Source organism: Capra hircus, chromosome 5, assembly GCF_001704415.2.
Source record: "Capra hircus breed San Clemente chromosome 5, ASM170441v1, whole genome shotgun sequence".
NCBI lineage: Eukaryota > Metazoa > Chordata > Mammalia > Artiodactyla > Bovidae > Capra > Capra hircus.
Window position 1 is genome coordinate 78,552,915 of NC_030812.1, and position 23,962 is coordinate 78,576,876.

Here is a 23,962-nt window from a genome sequence, read left to right on the forward strand (position 1 = left end):
CAAGACAAATAGGTCATAGTGCAGAGTTCTTACAAAACATGGTCCACTGGAGAAGGAAATGGCAATCCATTCCAATATTCATGCCATGAGAACCCAATGAAAAGGCAAAAAGTTGTGACACTGAAGATGAGCCCCTGCCCCCAGGTCAGAAGGTGTCCAATATGCTACTGGGGAAAAGCAGAGGGGAATTACTAATACCTCCAGAAAGAGTGAAGCAGCTGGGCCAAAGCAGAAACAGCACTCAATTGTGGATGTGTTTGTCAAGAAAATTAAAGATATCAAGAAAACATTTCATGCAAGGATGGGCACGATAAAGGACAGAAACAGTAAGGACCTATGAAGCAAAAGAGATTAAGAAGAGGTGGCAAGAATACACAGAATTATATAAGAAAGCTCTTAATGACCCAGATAACTGCAATGGTGTGGTCACTCACCTACAGCTGAACATTCTGGAGTGTGAAGTCAAGTGGACCTTAGGAGAGATTACTATGAACAAAGCCAGTGGAGGTGACAGAATAAACATTAAAAAGCTTCTCAATTCCAAGCCTAGCACCCCTGGGATGCGGAGCTAAAGGAAATACACAATAGATGCCTTTCTCTAGACTACGAATAAACTTTCACATCCAGATACATTCCATCTTTGGGGATATTTCCCTTTCCATCAAGTGTTTGAGATAATAAATGAAATGGCAATAAGTTGGGACACTGATGAGTCTGGGCTCATGGAACTGCCAGCTTCTGGGTTCAATCTGATTTGAGGAGCCACCATTGACTCCTGTTGTTTCCTTTGCTAGAGCATTAAACACTTGTTCTGGGGCCAAGGTTCCAGGGCTTTATTGTTTAACCATTTGGGGTCAGCATTCATGAGACCAGAATAAGATCTTAAGGTCAGATAAATTTCCAGATGGGGATTCAATGGATTAATGTGAAGTTAATCAGGGATGTGTTTCACTTAAACAGTCTAAAGTTGGGAATTTTTTAGAGTAGTAAAAGAGAAAGAATGTGTCTGTCTTGTATCATTTATGCTACTTATAGGTACACTCAGTGGGTAACTTAAGCTTGTTAAGTTAAAAGGTAGAATTTCAGTTCTTCCTTAACAGCTGAAAGATTCTCTTTGCTGCATATAATTATAATTAAACAAAAAGTGAAACTAAAGTAAATTTCACTAAATGCTTGGCCCAGTCATAGAAAATTGTCATCTCTCCAGGTTGATGTAAATGAGAAGGGAAAGTGTTGTTACTTTTATCATTTAAGAACTTCTTCCACTTAAGGTTCCTGACAGTACATTTGTACTATTTGCAGGATGATTAACTGCTCACAAAGTTCTCAGACAACAGGTGTAAACATTTTTTTATTCTAATTTGAAAGGACAGACATTGTTGATTCAGATTTCCTATTCAGCTCTCTTTGGATTTGCATCTTTTAAGGGAGAGATGCAAATTTCTTTAGTTACTACACGTGCTGCATGCTGAGCAGCTTGTCAATAAAATCCATTCAAAATTGGAGATACCTGTGGCCTGTGAATGAGAGTATTTCTATGCTTCCTTCTCTCGGACAGCTGTGGTGCTTCTCAAGTGTGCTTTGAAAATGCCTCTCTGTACTGAGCTAAGCCATTCCACAGCCAGCTGGGTTCTTGGTTCTCCAGGTTATGATGTTGTCAGCTGTCAGCTGTTTGCACTGACTCTTTTGGGCTCTCTGTGGCCATCTCTAGTCAGAGTCCACATTTTCCTTCAACAGGTTAGCCGGACCAAACTGGAGTCTGGTTTCATTTTCCTGGAGGCCAAAAAAGTTTCTCATTTGCTTGATTTTTCCAGTTTTAAAATGAGGGCTTTAGCTGCCCCAGCAATGAAGAGAGCAGTCGTACCCCCTGCAGCTGAGAGCCGCAGTAAAGCAGATGTTGAAAGATGAAATGTCATAATAGAGAAGCATCTTAATCTCTGATATTGTGTTCAGGTTCTTAAGAATGTGATATCCTCTGAGAAATTTGCAAACCTAAATGGAGATTATTTTATATGGCTTCACATTTCTTTAAACCATATGTCAACACAAAGACTTCTGGAAAGAAAATGACCGTGTTACTTGATCCCAAGGCCTGTGCTGAGTGGAAGGAGAGCTGTTCCCCCTCGTGCTGGCCGTAGCAGGGCCAGGCCTGTGAGTGGAATCTGGCCCACCGCCTGTTTTTATAAATATATTTTGTTGGAACATAGCCATGCTCATTCGTTTACATAAGTGTCAATGGCTGCTTTCCTGCTACAAAGATAGAGTTGAGTAGGAAGGACAGAGGCCATATGGCCTGAAATATTTACTCTCTGGCCCCTTACTTAAAAAGTGTGCCAACTCCTGAATTACAGCAGAATGTTAGGGTCATGAGACTTCTGATCTGACTCTATTCCTAGCTTTTGAAGCTGTGGGCAAGTTATTTAAATTCTCTAAGACTCTTGAGAGTCCCTTGGACAGCAAGGAGATCAAACCAGTCAATCCTAAAAGAAATAAATCCTAAATTTTCATTGGAAGGACTGACGTTGAAGCTGAAGCCCCAATACTTTGGCCACCTGATATGAAGAGCTGACTCATTGGGAAAGACCCCGATGCTAGGAAAGATTGAGGGCAGGAGGAGAAGGGGACAACAGAGGACGAGATGGTTGGATGGCATCATCAACTCATCGGACGTAAGCTTGAGCAAACTTTGGGAGATAGTGAAAGACAGGGAAGCCTGGTGTGCTACAGTCCATGGAGTTACAAAGAGTCAGACACAACTTAGCAACTGAACAACAACAACAAAAGCTTTAGTTTCCTCATTTGTGAAGTCAAAGATACTGAAGATTAAGTTTTTTCATTAGATAATATATTTAAAGCCAGTACTATCCTTGTTCCAAGCCCTACAGATATAGTGGACAGGTCCACATAAAGCTCTTAGCACAGCACCTGACACATACTGAACTGAACTGACGCATAGGAAACACTCAACAAGTGTGCAAACGTATAAAATAGTTCATTTGGATGCTGTTATCTTAGTCATCCTTGTATTCTGCCACGTTTCTCTGGAGTTGTTGGGATCCCAGTGTTTCCCTTCCCTACTGCTCGGCCAGATGGCGGCTCTGTTTCCTACAAGGAAACAGTTAAAGACCATTGAGATTTCATGAATGGAGTGCTTGGGAAGGAAGCAGGCAAAGCTGTGCGATAAGGTGTGAGGAACACAGGCATCCGCCAGTCAAGGCAGAACCCCAATGTCAGGACAGTAGATGGAGTGTGGACTCTGGACCGGAATTCCTGGTGTTTTGTGCATGAGCCATGTGACCAAATTCAGCAAATGTCCTTGTCTCTCTTGTTCAGTATCAGGAATTCAGTGCTGCTAACAGTGAACCCCAGGGATGTGAGGATGAGCTGACTTCCTGACAAGAATGTGCTCGACACGTCAGATGTGCTCAATAAACATTGGTCCTCTGTGGTGCTGCTTTATGAAGGCAGGGAGAGAAGGCAGCTGGTCTTGGGGACATGGGTGCCTTCAGAGTGCACCTCCTGCATTTCAGTACCTGGTCCACATGTCACCTTTTCAGTTAGGCCTTCCCTAACCATCCATATGAACAGCTCATCTTCCCCGCCTCAGCCTGCTCTGCGCCTTTTCTTTCCTACTTGATTCTTCTCTGCTTAACATATTGTATTCTGTGTGATCTACTATGCATTTTTGGAGAAGGCAATGGCACCCCACTCCAGTACTCTTGCCTGGAAAATCCCATGGACGGAGGAGCCTGGTGGGCTGCAGTCCATGGAGTCGCGAAGAGTTGGACACGACTGAGTGACTTCACTTTCACTTTTCACTTTCATGCATTGGAGAAGGAAAAGGCAACCCACTCCAGTGTTCTTGCCTGGAGAATCCCAGGGATGGGGGAGCCTGGTGGGCTGCCGTCTGTGGGGTCGCACAGAGTCGGACACGACTGACGTGACTTCGCAGCACAGCAGCACTCTGTGTTTTACTTGTCTGTTGGCTTTTTTTCCTTCCATGGGAGTTCTAGGAGGAGAGGAATGATTGTGTTATCCACTGTTATGTTCTTGGTGCCTGTAACAGTGGAGGTATATATTCTGTGTTTTACCTATAATTGTATTTTTAGTGCCCAGCATACTGCCTGTCATATACTAGTGAGAGAACAAATAAATAGTTGAGCAAAGTAAATGAGATGTACTGATTTAGGGTTTCTTATAGTATTAGTGTCTAACTCATGTAGGATTTCTTTATACAAGCTCCCTTCATTGTTAAAATATTCTGTAATAATTTATATTGTCATCTTAGGAAAAAAATGACTGAAATGTACAAGCTAAATGTTTGTGTTTTTCTGAGGCCAGTCAGCAGGCAGGAAGCCTCTCTGTGGGTGCATAGATGATGGGAGGGATCATGTTCCATCCACCAGGCCAAAGCTTTCAGAGATGTGACCACAATGTGCCAGAGTCCCACTCCAGGATTCTTCTTGTCTCTTGGGAAAGCCAGGCCACAGTCAGCATGAGAATCAGATCAATGAAGCTTGTCCATGATGAGCTGCAAGCTTCCAGGCTCTAGAGTTGGCCTGTGAAAGGATTTTCCTTCCCACAGGAAGGAAAGGCATAAGGACTTTTGCCTGAGTGGGGACTTACTAAGCGGCATGTTTCTGGAGACCAAACCCCACAGTCCTTGGTGACCAGAATCCCTCTCAGGATCTGATAGTCCCCCAGGGACTGTCTTTCTCAAGCCTCAGGGCCCAAATTTGCAACATGGTGCCAGAAGGGTTATACAATGTTAGGAGGACGAGGGAGATTGGATTAGAGGGTCCAGTTAAGACCCAAGAGCATACAGGATGGACTTTTCTGGATGCATGAGCTGATGAAATCTAGGAGCAGGAGCCTACAAGATGAACCTGTGGTTCTCCACACTCGGGCAGAGAACTAGCAAATGTGCTGGTGGAGCCCACTGGAGCATTGACGTGGAAATGTTGTATCTGACGGGGAGGTTATATCTGTCTTTCTATCATAGCACGGGCTCAAATGTTGTATCTGACAGGGAAGTTATGTCTGTTTTTCTATCACAGCACAGGCTCTGTTTGAAAGGTAGTTGCATGGGATGGAATGCTCAGAGGCCTCCATCACACTCTCAGACTCACCTGCTTCTCCACTTTCTTTTCCAGCATGGGCTACTGCATTCTTTTCGTGCACGGACTGAGCAAGCTGTGTGCGTGGCTGAATCGTTGTGGAGCCACCACCCTGAGCGTGTCCACGGTGCTGCTACTGCTGCTTTTCTCCTGGAAAACCGTGAAACAGAATGAAATTTGGCTATCGAGAGAGTCCCTATTCAGGTATGACTAGAGGGATAAAAGTGAATCTCTTCCCGTTATTTCTTTGCTTATGTAGTTGTTTCCAAACAAATCAGGTGGCATGGATCTGGTGATATTTATGACTCCAGAAGTGTTTTTCAGTGAAGTTATAAATGGAAAATGTCCTTTTATTTTGGGTTTTAACTTCAGTTTTTTTAAATAGTATATTAAGTTTTATGGGAGCTCATTCTAAGTGAATTGATGAAAATAAGGATCACAGGAAACTTTGGGGGGGTCTGTGAATTGAGATGGAAAGTCTTAATGATAAGCTGGGCTGTAAAATCAGCTATAAACAAAATGAAACAATAAGTCTAATTCCATTGTTCAGCCGGGTGAAAGGGAAAGGTGAGTGCACAGCAAGAAGGAAGAGAAATGCAGTACCTTTTCTTTAAAATGTTTTAGGACATTAAGTCGTGATCTGTAATCTAGTTGCTTTACTTTGGAACATTAATTGTGAACAGGAAATGGTTTCTCATCTCCTGGTAGATTTTTATATGATGTAGAAGCTGTTTCAGAATATAGTGAAGTGTTAGTCACTCAGTCGTGTCTGCCTCTTTACAACCATTGACTGTTGCCATTGACTGTAGCCTGCCAACTCCTCTGTTCAAGAGATTCTCCAGGCAAGAATATTGGAGTGGGTAGCCATTCCCTTTTCCAGGGGATCTTCCCAACCCAGGGACTGAACCCAGGTCTCCTGCAATGCCGACAGATTCTTTACCATCTGAGCCACAAATACAACAATGTCCTAAATGTCTAAAGTATAAACATCCTTTGGGTCACTCATCATGCTGTGTTTCTGGACTTGATTTGTCTCATTGATGCCACAGCCCAGGCAACCTTTCCTGGGCTCCTGGCTCAGCCGCACCGGACTTCCCATGAGTATTTCCCAGTCTCTAGGAGTTCCTAGTTTTTGCCTGCCTCCAGCTTCTGTCCTCACTTGTGGCCCAGTTGGCCAGTTCAGTCAATGTGCTTTTATTTGGTTCCCTGATCACCTGGTACCCTACACTTATTCTTTGGAGGCAAATGACTGAAAGTGTGTAGCAGACTGGTTGTCTGAATAGTCTGTCCTGAGGGGACATGAATACTTGCAAAGGAATGAATGGAGGGTAAACTCACCCCAGTTTTCTCTCTTCACATCACAGTTCCCAGGAAGATAAAGTCTTCTAACTGAACCTGAATTTCAGTCATGTGCCTGCCCTTTGTCCTCCATCAGGGCACTGAGATGACAGAACTGCTCAAAGACTCTCCTCTAACTTCTATGGGGGTGATGAGGGGGAAGTTGGCTTCCTCTGAGATAACACAGCAAAAGCAAATTCTCCACAGGAAGTCCACTTAAAACAATATATCTGATTTTGCTACTTGGCAATTTAACTTTTTTAATAGAAAAAAATGTAATTTGGCATGCATGTCTTTATTTATTATTACATGCCATTTATTGTCATTGTCATTATCAGTATCACCATCATTATTTCCATGGGTACTGTAGGGACCTGTTACTCTGGTTTTTGGGTTTTTTTTTTTCCTTTTCTATGAATTGTTTTTCATTTTTAGGCTGCAGAGCCTGTTTTGTTCCTGTCATATCCCGGATTTCAGTGCAGTACAGATGACAGTGAACTCGTTCCCTCTTACTGCCCAGTGCTGAAGTCATTTTGTAAACACAGGGGCATGGAAGTTCAGGAATATAACTTCCTCCTGGTTTCTGTTGACTTAATTCATTTTTTTCTTTCACTTTCAATAGTCAGTGATTTTATGAGAAATGTTTAAATGGTTCTGCCCTATGTTAAACCTTCTTGAGTAAAGGTACTAAGAGTGATTGCATTTTATAATGATGTTTACTGCTTAATCAGAGCAACTCTGGGGATGGATTCTGGCAGATAGTGGTTTATCTCAAGGATAACAAGTTAGTGTTCAATCCCTATACAACTGATGCCAGCAGTTTTAAAAAGGGAAAACAAAAGAGCAAAATACTCATTGACCTTGCATGCAGAGGCTTCTGGTTTTTTAGATGGGAGCATGTAGGAAGTGAGCAGTTGATTACTAAAACATTCCACATATGTACATAAAGAAACTTTGTCTCTAAGAGGCCTTTGGTGATCAAATGTTTAAGTTTTGGGTAATATGCAAATCAAAGCTATCAATAGTTTTTAGAAAGCTTTACCTATTATAATTTATTTATATTCTGAGAAAACTTAAGAATCTGAGACTAAGTTTTTTCTTTTTCCTTCAAGACCAGATGTTTGTATATATTCATCTTTCCTGAGCAATGTTCAAATTAGTTGAACATTTACCAGGAATCTTTGAGTCATGATAGGGTTAGTAGTTGGTGTGGAGTCCAGAATTAGTCTTTTTGGCTTTGCTCCAAGTTCCACTGTTTAATAGCTATATGATCGTGGGTGAGTTACTCAACCACTTCGTGCCTTGGTTTCTTTATTTTAAAATTTAGGAATCTGGGATTAACATATATACACTTCTTTATGTGAAACAGATAACCAACAAGGATCTACTATATAGCACAAGGAACTATTCAATATATTTATTCAATATCTTGTGATAAACCATAATTTTATATATATATGTATATATGGTTTCCCTAATGGCTTAGTGGGGAAAGAATCTGAAGCCTGCAATGCAGGAGAAACAGGAGATGTGTGTTTGATCCTTGGGTCTGGAAGATCCTCTAGAAAAGGAAATGGCCTGAATCATTTTGCTGTACACCTAAAACTAACACAACATTGTAAATCATCTAAATTTCATTTAAAAAATTTTTAATAAATTTTAAAAATTTAGAATAATGATAGTGTTTATCTTCTGGTAGGGGCTTCCCAGGTGGCACTAGTGATAAAGAACCCATCTGCCAATGCAGGAGACATAAGAGAGGTGGGTGGTTTGATCCCTAGGAAAGATGTCTAAGAAGATCCCTCCAGAGAAGATCCCCTGAAGGAGGGCATGGCAACCCATACCAGTATTCCTGCCTGGAGAAACCCATGGACAGAGGAGCCTGGTGGGCTACAATCCATAGGGTCACAAAGAGTCAGACATGACTGAAGTGACTTAGTACACATGTGCATCTTTTGGTGTATTTATAAGAATAAAAGAGTGTGTTAAAAGATGCCCAGGGCAGTGTGATAAGCACTATGTTTATAGCACTAAGGTTATTGCTCTGCATTGTGTTCTAGGACATGAGCGAGAAGTGGGTTGGGGGAGAGACTAGAGGAGCCTGAAGTCTGGATGGGAGTCAGACGCATGAACACATTTTAATATAATGTAGCAGGTGGCAGGATCTTCCCTGGTGGCTCACTGGTAAGAATCCGCCTGCCAGTGCAGGAGATATGGGTTCAATCCCTGGGTCAGGAGGATTCCCTGGAGAAGGAAATGGCAGCCCACTCTGGTATTCCTGGCTGGGCAATCCCATGGACAGAGGAGCCTGGCGGGCTACAGTTCATGCGGTTGCAAACAGTTGGACACAACTTAGCAGCTAAACAACAAAGCAGGTGGTAGACAAGAGGAAGGGCAGGACACTGTATAAGTATAGGCAGGTGACGGTAATCAACCCAAGCCTTCAAAGACTGTTCTTTTGTGGGCCTGAGCTTGGTATGGTAGGATGAGGAAAACCTAAAGTAGCTGTAATGGTTAAAACCAAGAGCTGGCCCACTGAGTAAGAACAAGTTCTAGATAAGCTGATATCCTTACAGAGGTCCTAATTCTGTTTTCTCCTCTGTTCCAAACTGTAAACTCATTGACTATCCCAGGTCATATGGTCTCGAGAGCTCTCTAATTATATGGAGTGGTTTTGCTTGGCAATACTATGAGCAACCTTACAGAATATCTTAGGACAGACCTTCGTGTTAGAGAAAATCCAAATTTCAATCAAGTTCCAGTGTTTCCAGCTAAGGCCTCCTCCCACAAAAAAGATGGCACTGAATGATGTATTTTTAGGATATACCAGTGCAAAGTCACCTCACATCTTTGTACATCTATTCTTGAAATCCTCTCACACAAAAGTGTACGAATCCAATACTTGTGTCTCACCAAGGGCTCAGAGAGAGAGCAGTTCGTCCAAGTCAGACTAGCTGTGAAAAGGAGGAACCAGGATTTGAACCCAAATCTAATGTAAAAGCCAAAGAATGTATATACTTCACCACTCCTATATTTTGCTTTGTGTTGTCTAACTTAATCTCAGCCCAGTGTAAACAGAGACTGACAGACAGAGCGAGAGACAGACAGAGACAGAATGAGAGAATTTGTAATCATAGTTGCAAGGTACATTTTCTTTAATCTCTTAGAACAGGAAATTATTCTGCTATCTAATCTGAGGAGATAGAAACTGCATACGTCCAGCTGAACTGAGTGATACCCCAGACTCTTATGTGTGTTTGCAGGAAATTGTACCAAAATAACACAATTTGATTAAATATTTTCTTCCCATCCCCCAAATCTTCAAAATACCTAGAATGACAAAGACAGCATACTTTGTTTTGCATCCAGTTTGGGTTCTCTCTGAATCCCATTCATGAACTGTTTAAATGATCCATGGACCACCTTTAAGAATTTATGGCCTAGATCTTCCTCCCTTTCTGTAGAAAACACATTTCTTTTTCTTCCTCTGGAATTGCTGAGCCAGAAAGATAAGCATATCTCTCAGGGCAGAGAACAGAAACCAGAGATTCGCAGATTCCTTTGTAAAAGCCAGACTATAAATATTTGAGGCTTTGTGAGCCCTCTAGTCTCTTTTGCAGCTACTCAGCTGTTACCCTGGGAAAGAGGCCGAAGACATTTTTGTAAAAGGGTAAACCCATGGATGTGTCTGTGGCCCATCAGGCAGTAGTTTGTTTATCAATGATATAAACATAGTCACAAGTGACATTCTAATGTACCTAGTATCTTGTGGTACCTTTTAGGTTTATCCAATATTGACCAACTTCAGGAATGATTCTGACCTTGTATTGGCCTTGGCTGAAATCTCTGCTCAAATATTTACTCAGTCTGTAACCTTAGAAAATGGTCTTCACTCTCTGAGCTTCAATTTCCTCAACTACAATGTGGGACGTACAGTATACTACCCATCTGATAGGTTGTTGAAGGGAGGAAAGGAGATAGCCCTTGGAAGTGGATGCCTAGCTCACCGCTTGATTTAAAATGAGCCTGCATAAGCACTGGCCATCCTGAGTGTGGTGTTGGAAACCTTAGGTTAAATAGGGTCACAATTGAGGAGAACCACAAATTCTTACTTTCCTTTCCTGTTAACCTCTGACTGAATACTACTTGTTTTTTGAAAACGTTTGTTTTCTAATCAGGAACTTGGAGATGGTTTTCCTGACCTATTGTTCCAGTAATATAAATAAAACAAATGTTCTGCAGACTTGGAGAGATACCTGAGAGAAGTGTCTTGATATCTCTGGTATTTTTCAAGTCTTCTGCAAATGAGAGGTGTGAGGGAGAAATGTAAAGTGCGTGAATACAGACCCTGCGTTCAGAGGGAGGCTTTTATTCATAATCCTTGTTGTAGTTATTAATAGGGCTTCCCTGGTGACTCAGTGATAAAGAATTCGCCTGCCAATGCAAGAGATGCAGGAGATGCAGGTTCAGTCCCTGGGTTGGGAAGATCCCCTGGAGAAGGAAATGGCAACCTGCTCCAGTATTCTTGCCTGGGAAATCCCATGGAGAAAGAAGCCTGGCAGGCTCCAGTCCATGGGATCGCAAAGAGTCAGACACCACCTAGCAACTAAACAATGGCAGCAACAGCAGTCATTAATAGGGTCTGAGATCCAGCGCCATAACTTACGAATGCTACATTTCCTTGTGGAGTAAGTATGTGTAAGGCCGCACATTCTGTTAAGATGGTTGGGACGAATGAATCACAGCGTCCAGGTCACAAGCTGAGGAGGCTGGCCTGGGAAGGAGGGGAAACCTGGCCACTCAAAGTGACACGGAAAGTTTTGCTTTTGACTAGTATATCTTTCTTTTTTCATAAACTGTTCATTGTAAAATGAGAGACTGGAAAAATGAAGCAGGAAAAGATTACGTAGAGAATGTAAAGGTCAAAAACAACAATGGGAAATAACAATGGGAAAAGCAGTATAGTCACAGGATTTCAGTTACTCCACCCACACCCGCTCGCCTGCTACGAATGTTACTACTTCCTACTGCCATCCCTGAACAATGCCCTCATCTTCACAAGGATGTGTTTTCACAGACTGAACTTGGGTGAAACATAATAGAGCGGCTGTGCTAATTGCACAGAGGAAGGATCAATTCCAATAAATATTACAGTTATATCTATGCTGAAATCAAAGTTATCTTTAAAATCTCCCTGTACCATGCACTGTGTAGTTTTGGAGAGAAAAATCAGACATTTTCCTGTATAAAAATTAAATTTTTAAAAAGCCATCACTATCACTCTGACCTTGGTCCTGCCCTGTGACTAAATATACTTTGGGTAATGTCCATTTGAAATGTTACATTAAAATTCTAGCTTTGTTTGTTAGCTAGTGAGCTATACTGTGGGGGTGATTGAAGAGACTGATGATTTCACTGGAGCACCCAAATGGTAGCATCTATAAATCTTTTGTTTGGGGTTAGTCATTTTCCAGTGAGAGGATTCCTCCAGTCTCCTCCCTGAGAGTCCAATCCCGGCTGCCAGTGTGCAGAGCTTTGCATGGATACCACAGGGTGAGGAGGATCCACTGTTCAGAATGCATATTGTCACTTAACCTACTTTGGAGGTGCATCTCTACTGGCCCTCAGCTGTACCTGTTGTTTCTGAATGCAGGATCTCTCTGATTCAGTTCTCCAGGGAGTAACATGAATGCATGCTAAGTCGCTTCAATGTCCGACTCTTTGCAACCCATGGACTGTAGCCCACCAGACTCCTCTGTTCATGAGATTCTCCAGGCAAGAATACTGGAGGGGGTAGCCATGCCCTTCTCAGGGGGTCTTCCCGACTCAGGGATCGAACCCAAGTATCTTACATCTCCTGCATTGGCAAGCAGGTTCTTTACCACTAGCGCCACCTGGGAAGCCCTCTAGAGAGTAAACTTCCTGCCTTTTGCTGGGAAGGGAAAGAATAGTGAAATAAGTCGCCGGGATGTGCAGGGCCAGGGAGAGGTAGCTAGGGCCATGCATTTGACCTCACCTCAGCAGCTCCACAGAAGGTGGAGTCTGCTGCTTTCGCAGGATGTTGCCCTTGGCTTGGTCTCTAGCTTCACACACTCGCTGTACATTCTGTCCTCTGGAGAGTTCCTCAAGGAGTGGCAAGTGGATTTTAAGTGGGACAGTCTTTGCTGGTCCTAAGGGGCTGTTATTTATTAATTTTTTTCTTTCATTTATTTGTTTGCCTTTGCACATTTTTCTTTATTTTAAAATTAAAAACCATTTTTATTGGCTTATAACATTAAACAGGGGCTATTTCAACAAAAGCTCAACAAAGGTCACAATACCTTACATATTTCCCTAACAGCTTTAACACTTTGTGTGGAATTTCCCTAGTGTTCTTACCTAGAAGAGGTACCGCGTTTGAAATACAATTGCCCAGAAACTAGGTTGTCATCATGTCTCCTTCCTCTCACCCTTAGCCTGTTCCCCTCCCACATTTAACCCTCAGAAGTTCTGGAATTTTCTTCCCAGATAGCTCCCAAACCCATCTACCTTTGTCACTTCCCTGCCACCACCTCCTTGCAGGTGAGGGAAAAGAGACTCTAGAAGCAAATTCTTTGGGCCAGAATCCCACTCTTGGTACTTACTACCAGGCTGATCTTGTGCAAGGTGAATTTGTGGTGCAGTTAAAGCGACTTGTATTACCTTCAAAACTTCAGTGTTACCCTCTGGGGCTCCCCAGGTATTTTGTTTTGCCAGTCTGAGCAGACTAATACACCCATGACTTAAGAAATTTTTAACTTTTCTGAGCCAAGCCTCCTTTCCTTACCTCCAACTTATAGAATATTTATTAATAATTACACCTGCCTTTAAATAAAATTAGCCCTGGCCTAGTATGTGAGAAATGTTTATTTCCAACAAACCTTACTAGGGAGGCTAGTCTACAGTCATCCTTCTTGTAATGATTTATTTTTATAGACAATCTCAAATTTTTTTAAAAAAGAGGAAGGCTGTAAGTGAAAGAAGTAAGGAAAAAGCTGAGTTAACCTGAGCATGCATGGTTGTCCCCCCAAAGAACCATCTCTCACTACTTCCTGCTCCTCTGCTTCACAGGCAGTTAGTGTATTTTGCTTGTGCATAATTGTGCACAACCTTCACTGTTTTCCACAGAAGCATGTTTAGTAACTCATAAGGTCCACAAGTTTTGGAAGAGGCTTTGATGGATGCAATGAACATTTCAAATACAAGTTCATAAATCTGTGATTAAAACATGAAAGAAACTGGCAACATTCCTAAGCAGTACTCTTTGTTACTCATTTTTTTTTTTTAATTTATTAACTTTTAGGTCTGGAGTTCAAACTCTGCCCCACAATGCCAAGGTTCACTACAACTATGCCAATTTCCTGAAGGACCAGGGTCGGAACAGGGAAGCCATCTACCACTACAGAACGGCCCTCAAGTAAGCTGCAGCTGGGTGTCTATGCTTTTCAGGCCCTTGTTTATTTCATTCACCCCTCCCAGTATACAGAGACCTTGTTTCTCTTGACAGTGACCATCTCCCTGGAGGTGGTATAAATCTTGGACTCCAAATTTTTTGGCTCTTTGTTCAAGTCTGTTATAAGTTTACTTTGCTTCTAACTTTCGGTGTTTTCATATAAAAATTTCCATTGCTACACATTATGTAAAAAAGTGACACAGTTAAATACATATATACAGACCTATAGTAATTGGTTATAAAAAATATTCTTGTAAGTTCATAGGAAATTTACTCCAATGAATTCTTCCCAGTCTAGGCTTCCCATTATCTAAAAGGATTTATATAGAAACTTTTGAAAATAGAAGTAACATACTCTGATCATTGTGTTAAATAAAAAACAAAGTGAGAATTCACTTAATTACTCTGTTGGGAATATGTTAATAAGGTATGTATATACATCAGTTCAGTCGCTCAGTCATACATACGTGTATATATAGTATATTTTTTAAAGTTTTAAAAGTTTAAACACGAGCAGCCCTGACACTCTCTTTGTACTTATCTACTGGAAGAGAAAATACCACGTATGGCTTTAGAGATGATTTTACTGCGTGCCTGTTCAGTCATGTCTGACTCTTTGCAACCCCATGGACTGTAGCCCACCAGGCTCCCCTGTCTGTGGAATTTTCCAGGCAAGAATACTGGAGTGGATTGCCATTTCCTCCTGCAGGAGATTGTCCCAACCCAGGGATCGAAACTGTGTCTCTTGCATCTCCTGTGTTGGCAGGCAGATTCTTTACCACTACACCACCTGGGAAGCCCCAGAGATGATTTTAGATTCAAATTTAAGTTCTGCATTATCAGCAGCCATCTGTATTGCTTTTAGGTACCCAAACTGCAACTCTGATTTTCAAGATGGTCTTTCCCCTCCCCCAAAAAAAGAAGGTCTGCCCTAGAAGATCTCAGATAATAAATGTGTTTAACCTGGAAAGAGTGAAGACCTGATAACTAAACACAGTCTCAGAATCTCCCCGTGTGAGCTCACAGAAGTGTTTTCAAGAGGTTTCCATGCCTCTACAGTGTGTCCCACATTTGGTTGAATTTTCTGATACAGTTCCGCTTTGGGACATGCTCTAAAATATGTGTACCAAACAAAGCATACATTTCACTGAAGCACCCTTCTTGGATTGTCTCAAGGTTTAGTTTGAAATTGTCATTCTTAAAGTAACTGACCTAATTTTTAAAAGTTATCCTTTTGAATAGTGTTCTACATAAGTATATTTTGTCATCAAGTAAAGTCTTTTAGACTTTAGGACTCATTATTTAATATTCAATACGGGAAAAATTTTAAACTATTCACATCGAGTTCTCTTTCCCAAAGATTTCAAGAAATATGAGCCCCAGAGGAATAATTGCAACAAAGCTCATTATTGTGAAAAAGAAGTTTTTATTAAAACCAATACAGTATTGCAAAGTAAAATAAAGTAAAAATAAAAATTTAAAAAAAAAGAAATAGAAAACATTTTGAAAGATTTAATAAGGAATTATATTTTTTTCACTACAAACCAGTTTATCCAAATGTTTACACTGCTTATCTCTGGTTAGTGAGATTATGGTTTAATTTCTTTCTTTATTCTTTCCTTTGTGTTCCAGATGTTTTACAATGAACATGCATTATTTTTGAATTGAGGAAGTGTCATTTTTGTAAAAAAGGCGTGTTCTTTCAAGGGACATTCAAGCCAATAAATTATGTTTTATCTTCAATAATTAATTAGTGTGTCATGATTTCAGGTGGCATTCTTAAAGGGAAGAGAAGAGCAGTAAGTTTGCCTGAAAAATATTGGTGGAAGGGAAATGTACCCGTATCTTTTAAAGTTTCTTTCATTCTAACACACTATTTTATGTCAAATTCAAACAAAAAAATAAGGCAGATCCTAAGGCAAAGCTTAGGGCAAAAGTATAAGTTAAGCAAAATTCTCCTGCAGCTGGTTTTACAGAATCACAGTAGCTGGTTGGGACTTCCGCCTGTTTCCTATGAAACAATAAAGATAAATGTTTGCTTCAACAACTGTGCTTCAGGAAGAAACATGTCCTTTGAGGAATGTGGTAAAAATCATTAAAGCTAAAAATATACTGCATAGTAATTAGTGAAATAATTCAGCCTATCCCCACCAGGCTCAAAATACTTTTGATTTAAATTATTATTATTTTTGTGTGGATACCTCTGTGTGAATTTTCAGTGGATGTGGGTTTTTGTTTTTTTTTAAGTAAATTGTCACTCTTAAGTTAAAAAAAGGAAAATACTACGACTGTTCATCATTTTGGTGATTATTTATCCCCGGTGACTGGAGACTGCCCTTCCTTTGATATAACTCTCTGTGGAGGTTGCAGACCCTGGGGCTCTGCCCTGCCCCAACTGTTTCTTGCTGCTGTGCCTTTGTTGTCTCTGATGTTTTCCATATTTGCACACAACAAGAAAGAGAATAATGAGGGAAATGCTGGATTAAATGTGGTGTTACCTGAAGTCAGTCCCCAAAGTTATTCATTCCTGTTGTAATAACTGTATAGATTTCAAAGACAATGGTGAAATTAGTCATAAAGTTTGTATCTGTACCTATATCTTTTTGGCTGGCTTACAGTTCTCAAAATAACACTATATTAAATTGGTAATTATATGTGGCATGAATACTGTGCTTCTTTTAAACTTCATTTTGTTTTTTAAACAATGTAGAAGTACCATTAACTTCATTTTGGTGTACCTATTTTATGACATTTCTGTATTGCAAGGGAGGTCGCCCTTGGATAATGCAGCAGCTAAGGTCATAGATCCAGATTAAGACTTGAATCATCAAAGGAAATTGTCAGAACCATTTCCTTAAATCCTCTGCAAAGACAGGTATAAGTTTTCCTTTGCTGTCGGGGTGGCTGTTGTATTTATTAGGGTGTTATAAAGGTTGGGATTCTGGACACTGGAAAATCAGAATACTGCCGGTGAAGCTGCCGTTTTCCTTCAAAAGTTTCTAACCATTGAATTACTCTGGAGAAGGTTCCCACCATTTCACTTCATATGATGGGAGTACAAAGTCCAGAGACCACCCAACCATTAAGCTCTTCCTGTACAAAACCCCTCATGGAATGATTCATTTGGTAAGCCCAAAAGGAGTGAGAGTGGCACTTCCCAAATGAAGTGCAGTTAATACTGTATGTATAATTGGCCAGTGGCTTCTTGATTAGTTTTAAAAGTCAGTTTAAAGTGAAGAATCATGAAATAAATAATGCACACTCAAATGTCTTATTGTACCCTAACATTTCACAGGTACCCCCATTTACCAGTTCCTTTAATGTCATAGCAAGTCTTTTTCTTTGAGTAAGAGTCTGCTGATTAGAATTGGCAAAAAACACATATATAATTCATTTCTGTGGTGATGAGTTTTGATACTTTAAAGTGGACTAAAAATGTAAAGACTGAGACTTCTGATTTTTCTTTTCCAGTCTTTTACAATTAATCTTATATTGAATTCAATAGCAATTTTTGAGCAAGTTCCCTTTTTTGAGTTTTTTTTTAGTTTTCATAGAAATTACAACTCTCTTTTTCACATTTACATTTTATCAGTTTGTAAGATATTTCATTATATAATGAAATTGCAATAAATTGGAATAAATTTGTTAATAAACACAACCGACTCAAGCAGCATAACTTACAGGAACAAAAGGCCCAGACTTATAGAGAGGGTTTATTAAGAAGTATATATATCCCCCAAAATGCTTTACAGAGAAGAGAGAATATCTGGAAATCTGATGATACATTTACATGTCTGTTTTAAAAGAGTCTTCATTAGAAGTCTCATGGAAATTATTTTTCATCTTAAGTATAGATTCCCTACGAAAATCAATTACTGATTGGCTAATATGGGCTAGTCATTAAGAACCCTGAAGCTGGCAATGAGAATAGAGTTCACCTTTATTCAGGTGGATCAAAAAAGTCTCTCTGATGTCAGCAGGAATCTCTCCATGTTCCTCTGAACATTTGTTCATTTAGATGTCCTCTTCCTTCTAGCCCCTGACAGTAAGCCCCTGCCACACCCAGACTGGCTGATGTATTCCAGGTAGTATATATCAGCCACATATAAAAAGACTGTGATCCTCAGCCACCAGATAGCTATTTCTTTTCACAGTTATGGTTTCACATGAAATTCACAGAGATAGTCTAAGAAGTCACCCTCCTGTAAGTTATATTGAGTAGGAGATGCATTACTCAGAGGTCCCTGACCTGAGGGATCTCTCAAGTGTCTTTGGGTCACCTGGCCCCTTAGAGAGGACTTGTCCACTCCTAATATATCTATTGTTGATCTTTTAAATAGAAAATCTGAAAAGAGGAGGGAAACTGTTAGTGGGGGGTGGGGGCGGTGTTGAAGTCCCTGACCAAACATATTTAAAAGGAAAGGAATGTGCTTTTAAAACTCTTGTACAAAAGAAATATTCAACTGATATATAATTGGCTAACACGTGGGAAAGGAGAAGCTAAAATTTTTCTGACTGGGATATTTTTTTAATGCATAAAATAGAGACTTGTCATAAGAATAGTTCCCACTGCTATCATTCTTTGTATCCCCTCGTATGTAGATAACTGGAAGTCTGCAAAGAGGCTCCATGAGATTGTAATAAGTGTATGTGGGAAAAAGGAAATCATAAGACAGTGATTATTAAAGAAAGCCATATCATTAGACTGTAAAGAAGTCTATATCTAATTAACCCACTGTTCATTGATGTCCTGAGTCTATTAATAAGATTATTAAAATTCCTTTGAAAAGTGTTGTCTATAAGCCTGGTAGAGTTTGAACATTTTTTAAAAAATCAGGATTTAATGATTACTTAAAAGCCCTTCTTTACCTAGGTTATTTTTGAATGAGCATTTAAAATAACTCCCATGATTACAGGTGGCATTAACTACCAGCTGCCATGTATTTCTGGAAAGAATAAAAATTGCGATGCCATTTGTTAACCTAGTTTAACAAGTGGAGATGGATTCTTCTGCTGGTGTGTCATTTTCATTTATAAAAGTCTAAATATGCTTTCCAGTAGGACAATTGAAATTATTTTTGTTCCTTTTTGTTAAAATTATATTCTTACCATGTTATTTTGTGTTAATTAAGTTTAGCAATTTTATTCATTAAATCCAAGACATTATACATTTCATTTAGAAAGCTAGAATTTTAGTCATATTGTGATCATACTTATGGACTATATTTCAGCATGAATGTTCTATAATTTATATTAAAAACCATTTGCTCTCTTCTTTTCTGCCTTAAACCACCATGTCACTTCAAAACCTCACTGTAGTTCCCCAGGAAACAGAATCCAAGGCAGAGATTAACAAACAGGAAGATCATTAATGCTGGCCAGAGAAACAAGATGGGCAGAGGGAGAAGCTGAGATGCAGTATACTCCCAGGGGATCAGAGGAGCCCTTAGGGTGCTCGGGAGCTGGGCATCCTCAGAGTTGTCATTAAAGGAATGGAACATTTATACCCCCTTATCAACCAGTCACTGGTGCTAGGCAGTTCAGTTCCATTCAGTTCAGTCGCTTAGTCATGTCTGACTCTTTGCGACCCCATGTATTGCAGCATGCCAGGCCTCCCTGTCCATCACCAACTCCTGGAATTTACTCAAATTCATGTCCATCAAGTCGGTGATGCAAGCACCAAAGAACTGATGCTTTTGAACTGTGGTGTTGGAGAAGACTCTTGAGAGTCTCTTAGACTGCAAGGAGATCCAACCAGTCCATCCTAAAGGAAATCAGTCCTGAATACTCATTGGAAGGACTGATGCTGCAGCTGAAATTCCAATACTTTGGCCACCTGATGCGAAGAACTTGATGCTAGGAAAGATTGAAGGTGGGAGGAGAAGGGGACGACAGAGGATGAGATGGTTGGATGGCATCACCGACTCAATGGACATGAGTTTGGGCAGGCTCTGGGAGTTGGTGATTGACAGGGAGGCCTAGCCTGCTATAGTCCATGAGATCACAAAGAGTCAAACACAACTGTGTGACTGAACTGAACTGAACTGAACAGAATATCATTTAGATTTTCTGTTAAAATGAGAATAGTGGTGTTACCTACTCATAGTGTTAGAGTTAGTCACTCAGTCATGTCTGACTCTTTGCGACCCCATCGACTACAGCCTGCCAGGGTCCTCTGTCCTTGGGATTCTCCAGGCAAGAATACTGGAGTGGGTTGCCAGTTACTTCTCCAAACTACCTCATAGGGCTGGAATAATGAATGAATGAAGTCACTCAGTCATGTGTCCAACTCTTTGTGACCCCATGGACTGTAGCTTATCAGGCTCCTCCGTCCATGGGATTTTCCAGGCAAGAGTGCTGGAGTGGATTGCCATTTCCTTCTCTAGGGGGTCTTCCTGACCCAGGGATCGAACCCAGGTCTCCCGCATTACAGACAGACGCTTTACCATCTGAGCCAATTTGGCCCCTGGAACATTAGAATATAATTCACAAACAAGGTGTAAAACAATGTCTAAATACCTGGCCATGCTAAACTCAGTAAATGCTGTTAATGCATCCTAAATCAGACCCCGTCTCCCTGCCTCCACTGCCCACTCTCACCTGGATTGCTTCAATGTTCTCTGATCTCCCCATTTTCACTTCTCCCTTCTGCCCTCCTACCATCTGTTCTCAACCCAGCAGCCCAGGGGAGTTCATTAGCAGTCCTGTGCTCAGAACATTCTGCTTGCTTCCATCAAGAATCAAGGGGCCCTGCAGTGGTCTCCATGTCATGCACTATCTGACCTCTACCACTCAGACCTCACCTCCTATTGCACCTATCGCTGTCAGCTCCAGGAACGCTGGACAGCAGTTGCCACATTCCTATATCAGTTGGGAAAAAAAAAAAAAAAAAAAAAAAAAAAAACATGCATGACCTAAAAGTAGAGCATTATGTTTTATTTGGCAGATGGCCCAGGACACAGCATCTCAGATAATTCTGAGAGACTACTCTGAAGAAGCAAATGCGGGTTGAGGATATATAAGAGTTTTTGCAACAAAGACCACGTAGTTGGAGCAACAAAAGATTACTGTTTATTAAAGAAAATCAGATATCTTAAGGAACTTAGTGTTTTTTTAATGTAGGTGAAGATGCAAGAGTCTGGGTTCACTGAAAACCATTCCTTTGATGTGCACCTCAGCTATCTGGGGCCAGTATCATGTGCTGTCTCATCCGGAGTCTCCCCAGGGTGCACCATCAGAGGTGGCTGCAGCTGCTAGCTGCAGGATGCTAGGCATCTGATTTCTATCCAGAGTCCCCCAGGGCTCACCATCTGGGCAGCTGTAATGTGATGATGTAATGGCTGCCACATTGTTTGTTTGCTGATACGGCAGTCAGTATTTTTTCATTCATATCTATTACAGGGACTCTGCATTTGTCCTTCCTTCTTCCCAAGACACTTTCCCCCTTCTGTAAATGGCTGCCCCCCTCCCTTCAGGGCGCCTTAGGTAATCTCATCTTGTCCATGAGTCTATCCCTGGTCTCCCAGCCAACTCCAGCATACCCTATTCTTCTGCTTCACTTCGTTTTTCTCCTCTGCAGGTTTCAAGCTCTAATACACTTATACACTTTTAACACCACTAGCTATTGTCACCCTGCTTATTTAACTTATATGCAGAGTACATCATGAGAAACGCTGGGCTAGAAGAAGCACAGGCTGGAATCAAGATTGCTGGGAGAAATATCAATAACCTTAGATATGCAGATGACACCACCCTTATGACAGAAAGTGAAGAAGAACTAAAGAGCCTCTTGATGAAGGTGAAAGAGGAGAGCGAAAAAGTTGGCTTAAAGCTCAACATTCAGAAAACGAAGATCATGGCATCTGGTCCCATCACTTCATGGAAAATAGATGGGGAAACACTAGAAACAGTGGCTGACTTTATTTTTCTGGGCTCCAAAATCACTGCAGATGGTGATTCCATGAAATTAAAAGACACTTATTCCTTGAAAGGAGAGTTATGACCAACCTAGACAGCATATTGAAAAGCAGAGACATTACTTTGTCAACAAAGGTCCGTCTAGTCAAGGCTTTGGTTTTCCAGTGGTCATGTATGGATGTGAGAGTTGGACTGTGAAGAAAGCTGAGCCCAGAAGAATTGATGCTTTTGAACTCTGGTGTTGGAAAAGACTCGTGAGCATTCCTTGGACTGCAAGGAGATCCAACCAGTCCCTCCTAAAGGAAATCAGTCCTGAATATTCATTGGAAGGACTGATGTTGAAGCTGAAACTCCAATACTTTGGGCACATGATGCGAAGAGCTGACTCATTTGAAAAGACCCTGATGCTGGGAAAGATTGAGGGCAGGAGAAGAAGGGGATGACAGAGGATGAGATGATTGGATGACATCACCAAATCAATGGACATGGGCTTTGGTGAACTCCGGGAGTTGCTGATGGACAGGGAGGCCTGGCGTGCTGTGGTTCATGGGGTTGCGAAGAGTCAGACACGACTGAGCAACTGAACTGAACTGAGCTGCTGACCATTATATGCCAGTGTGTATGTGTGTGTGTGTGTGTGTGTGTGTGTGTGTGTGTGTGTGTCTGCTCAGTCACTTAGTCATGTCTGACTCTTTGCAACCTCATGAAGCCCACCAGGTTCCTCTGTCCATGGAATTTTCAGGCAAAAGTACTAGAGTGGGTTGCCACTTTCTACTCCAGGGGATCTTCCCAACCCAAGGCTCGAACCTTCATCTCTTGTGTCTCTTGCATTGCCAGGCAGATTCTTTACTATTAGCACCACTTGGGAAACCCTATTATATGCCAGTGGTGACCCCCAATTCCTGAGGTGAATCTTCAGGATATACACTCCTTTCCCTCCCCACTCCTCACGACCTCCTAGGCTGGCACTATTAACTGTAAACATGGACACACTCCTCCTGTCCCATCACTGTCTTTTTTTTTTTTTCCTGGCAGTCTAACAGCCAGAGTGCTATACATGCTGCTAAGTGTTATTACAGAAGGATACTAGGAGCACACTGATCTGCCATATAGGACTTTGAATCTCCTTATAACCTTGGGTGTAACTCTTAAAATTGTGCGTGTCTGGAATTCCATTTGATGTTGAGCGTGTCAGAAAGGTTTGGAGGTAATTACCCTGGTGCCTGTGGGAATCATTTGTTTCAGATGATGAAAGATTAACAGACTCTGTTGGAGTGAGTGCTTGACAAGGAACAGTCCTACATTCTTAAAATGGACTGGGCCAAGTGTCCTTCACATCTGAAGACCCATGACATGGGAGAAACAGATGGATATGAAAAGATTTGAGTTAGTGGTAAGAAAATAATGGATGTTATTTTGACTGATGGAAGCAAGTCAGATGCCTTTGACAGTAGTGAGACGGGTGATTTTTTGGAGGATGAGAAATATGCATGAAAGAAGAGTGGCAGTTTCAGCCTGGCATGGGTTCATTAGGCTGTGCAGGGAGCCAAGCACAGCCACCCAGAGGTTCTGCAGCCAACCCCAGAGCATCAGAATGTGTGGAATGTACCAGGGATGATGGTAGGCATCTCATACCCACCATCCTTTTTGGTCACACAGGTTAATATGTTATGGACCTTATTGTTACAGAGAGAGCAACTAATGCACAGGTATGAGCTCAAAATCACCCAGCAAGAAAGTTGCCCAAGGCTTCTGACTCCCAAGTGCAATTATTTTTCCACTCCACCAAAATGATTTCCTATTCTTCTGCCACAGAAAACCAAAGTTCACCATGGTCACCCCAAGCCCTTGAGAAAAGTTAGATTACATTGACTACTTTCTGTTTAAAAGAGCAGAGAAGTATTTAATTCAATGTATTTCCCAGCCTCCTGAGGAAAATTCCCGGGAATCAGGAAAATTCAGTCACTTAAAATGAGTCATTTCCTGAGGGCATGGTTTTTCTTTAAATTGTCTAGAAAAGTCAGATGGGCGGAGTCCTGCTGAATCCTGACCGGAGGTCATCCATTGTGAGAGGTCAGATCATTTAATTGGCCCCTCACTGAAGAGTGTGTCCGGTTTC

General features: G+C 41.2%; 1 protein-coding gene across 1 annotated transcript in view; it reads left to right on the forward strand.

Moving 5' to 3' along the window:
- The window catches only part of TMTC1 (transmembrane and tetratricopeptide repeat containing 1), a 318,214-nt gene that overhangs the window by 215,386 nt on the left and 78,866 nt on the right, over positions 1-23,962 (forward strand). Inside the window, exons 10-11 of the mRNA XM_018048363.1 lie at positions 5,154-5,321; positions 13,777-13,890. Coding sequence (XP_017903852.1) covers positions 5,154-5,321; positions 13,777-13,890 — 282 coding nt within the window. The remainder of the gene's footprint in view (positions 1-5,153; positions 5,322-13,776; positions 13,891-23,962) is intronic.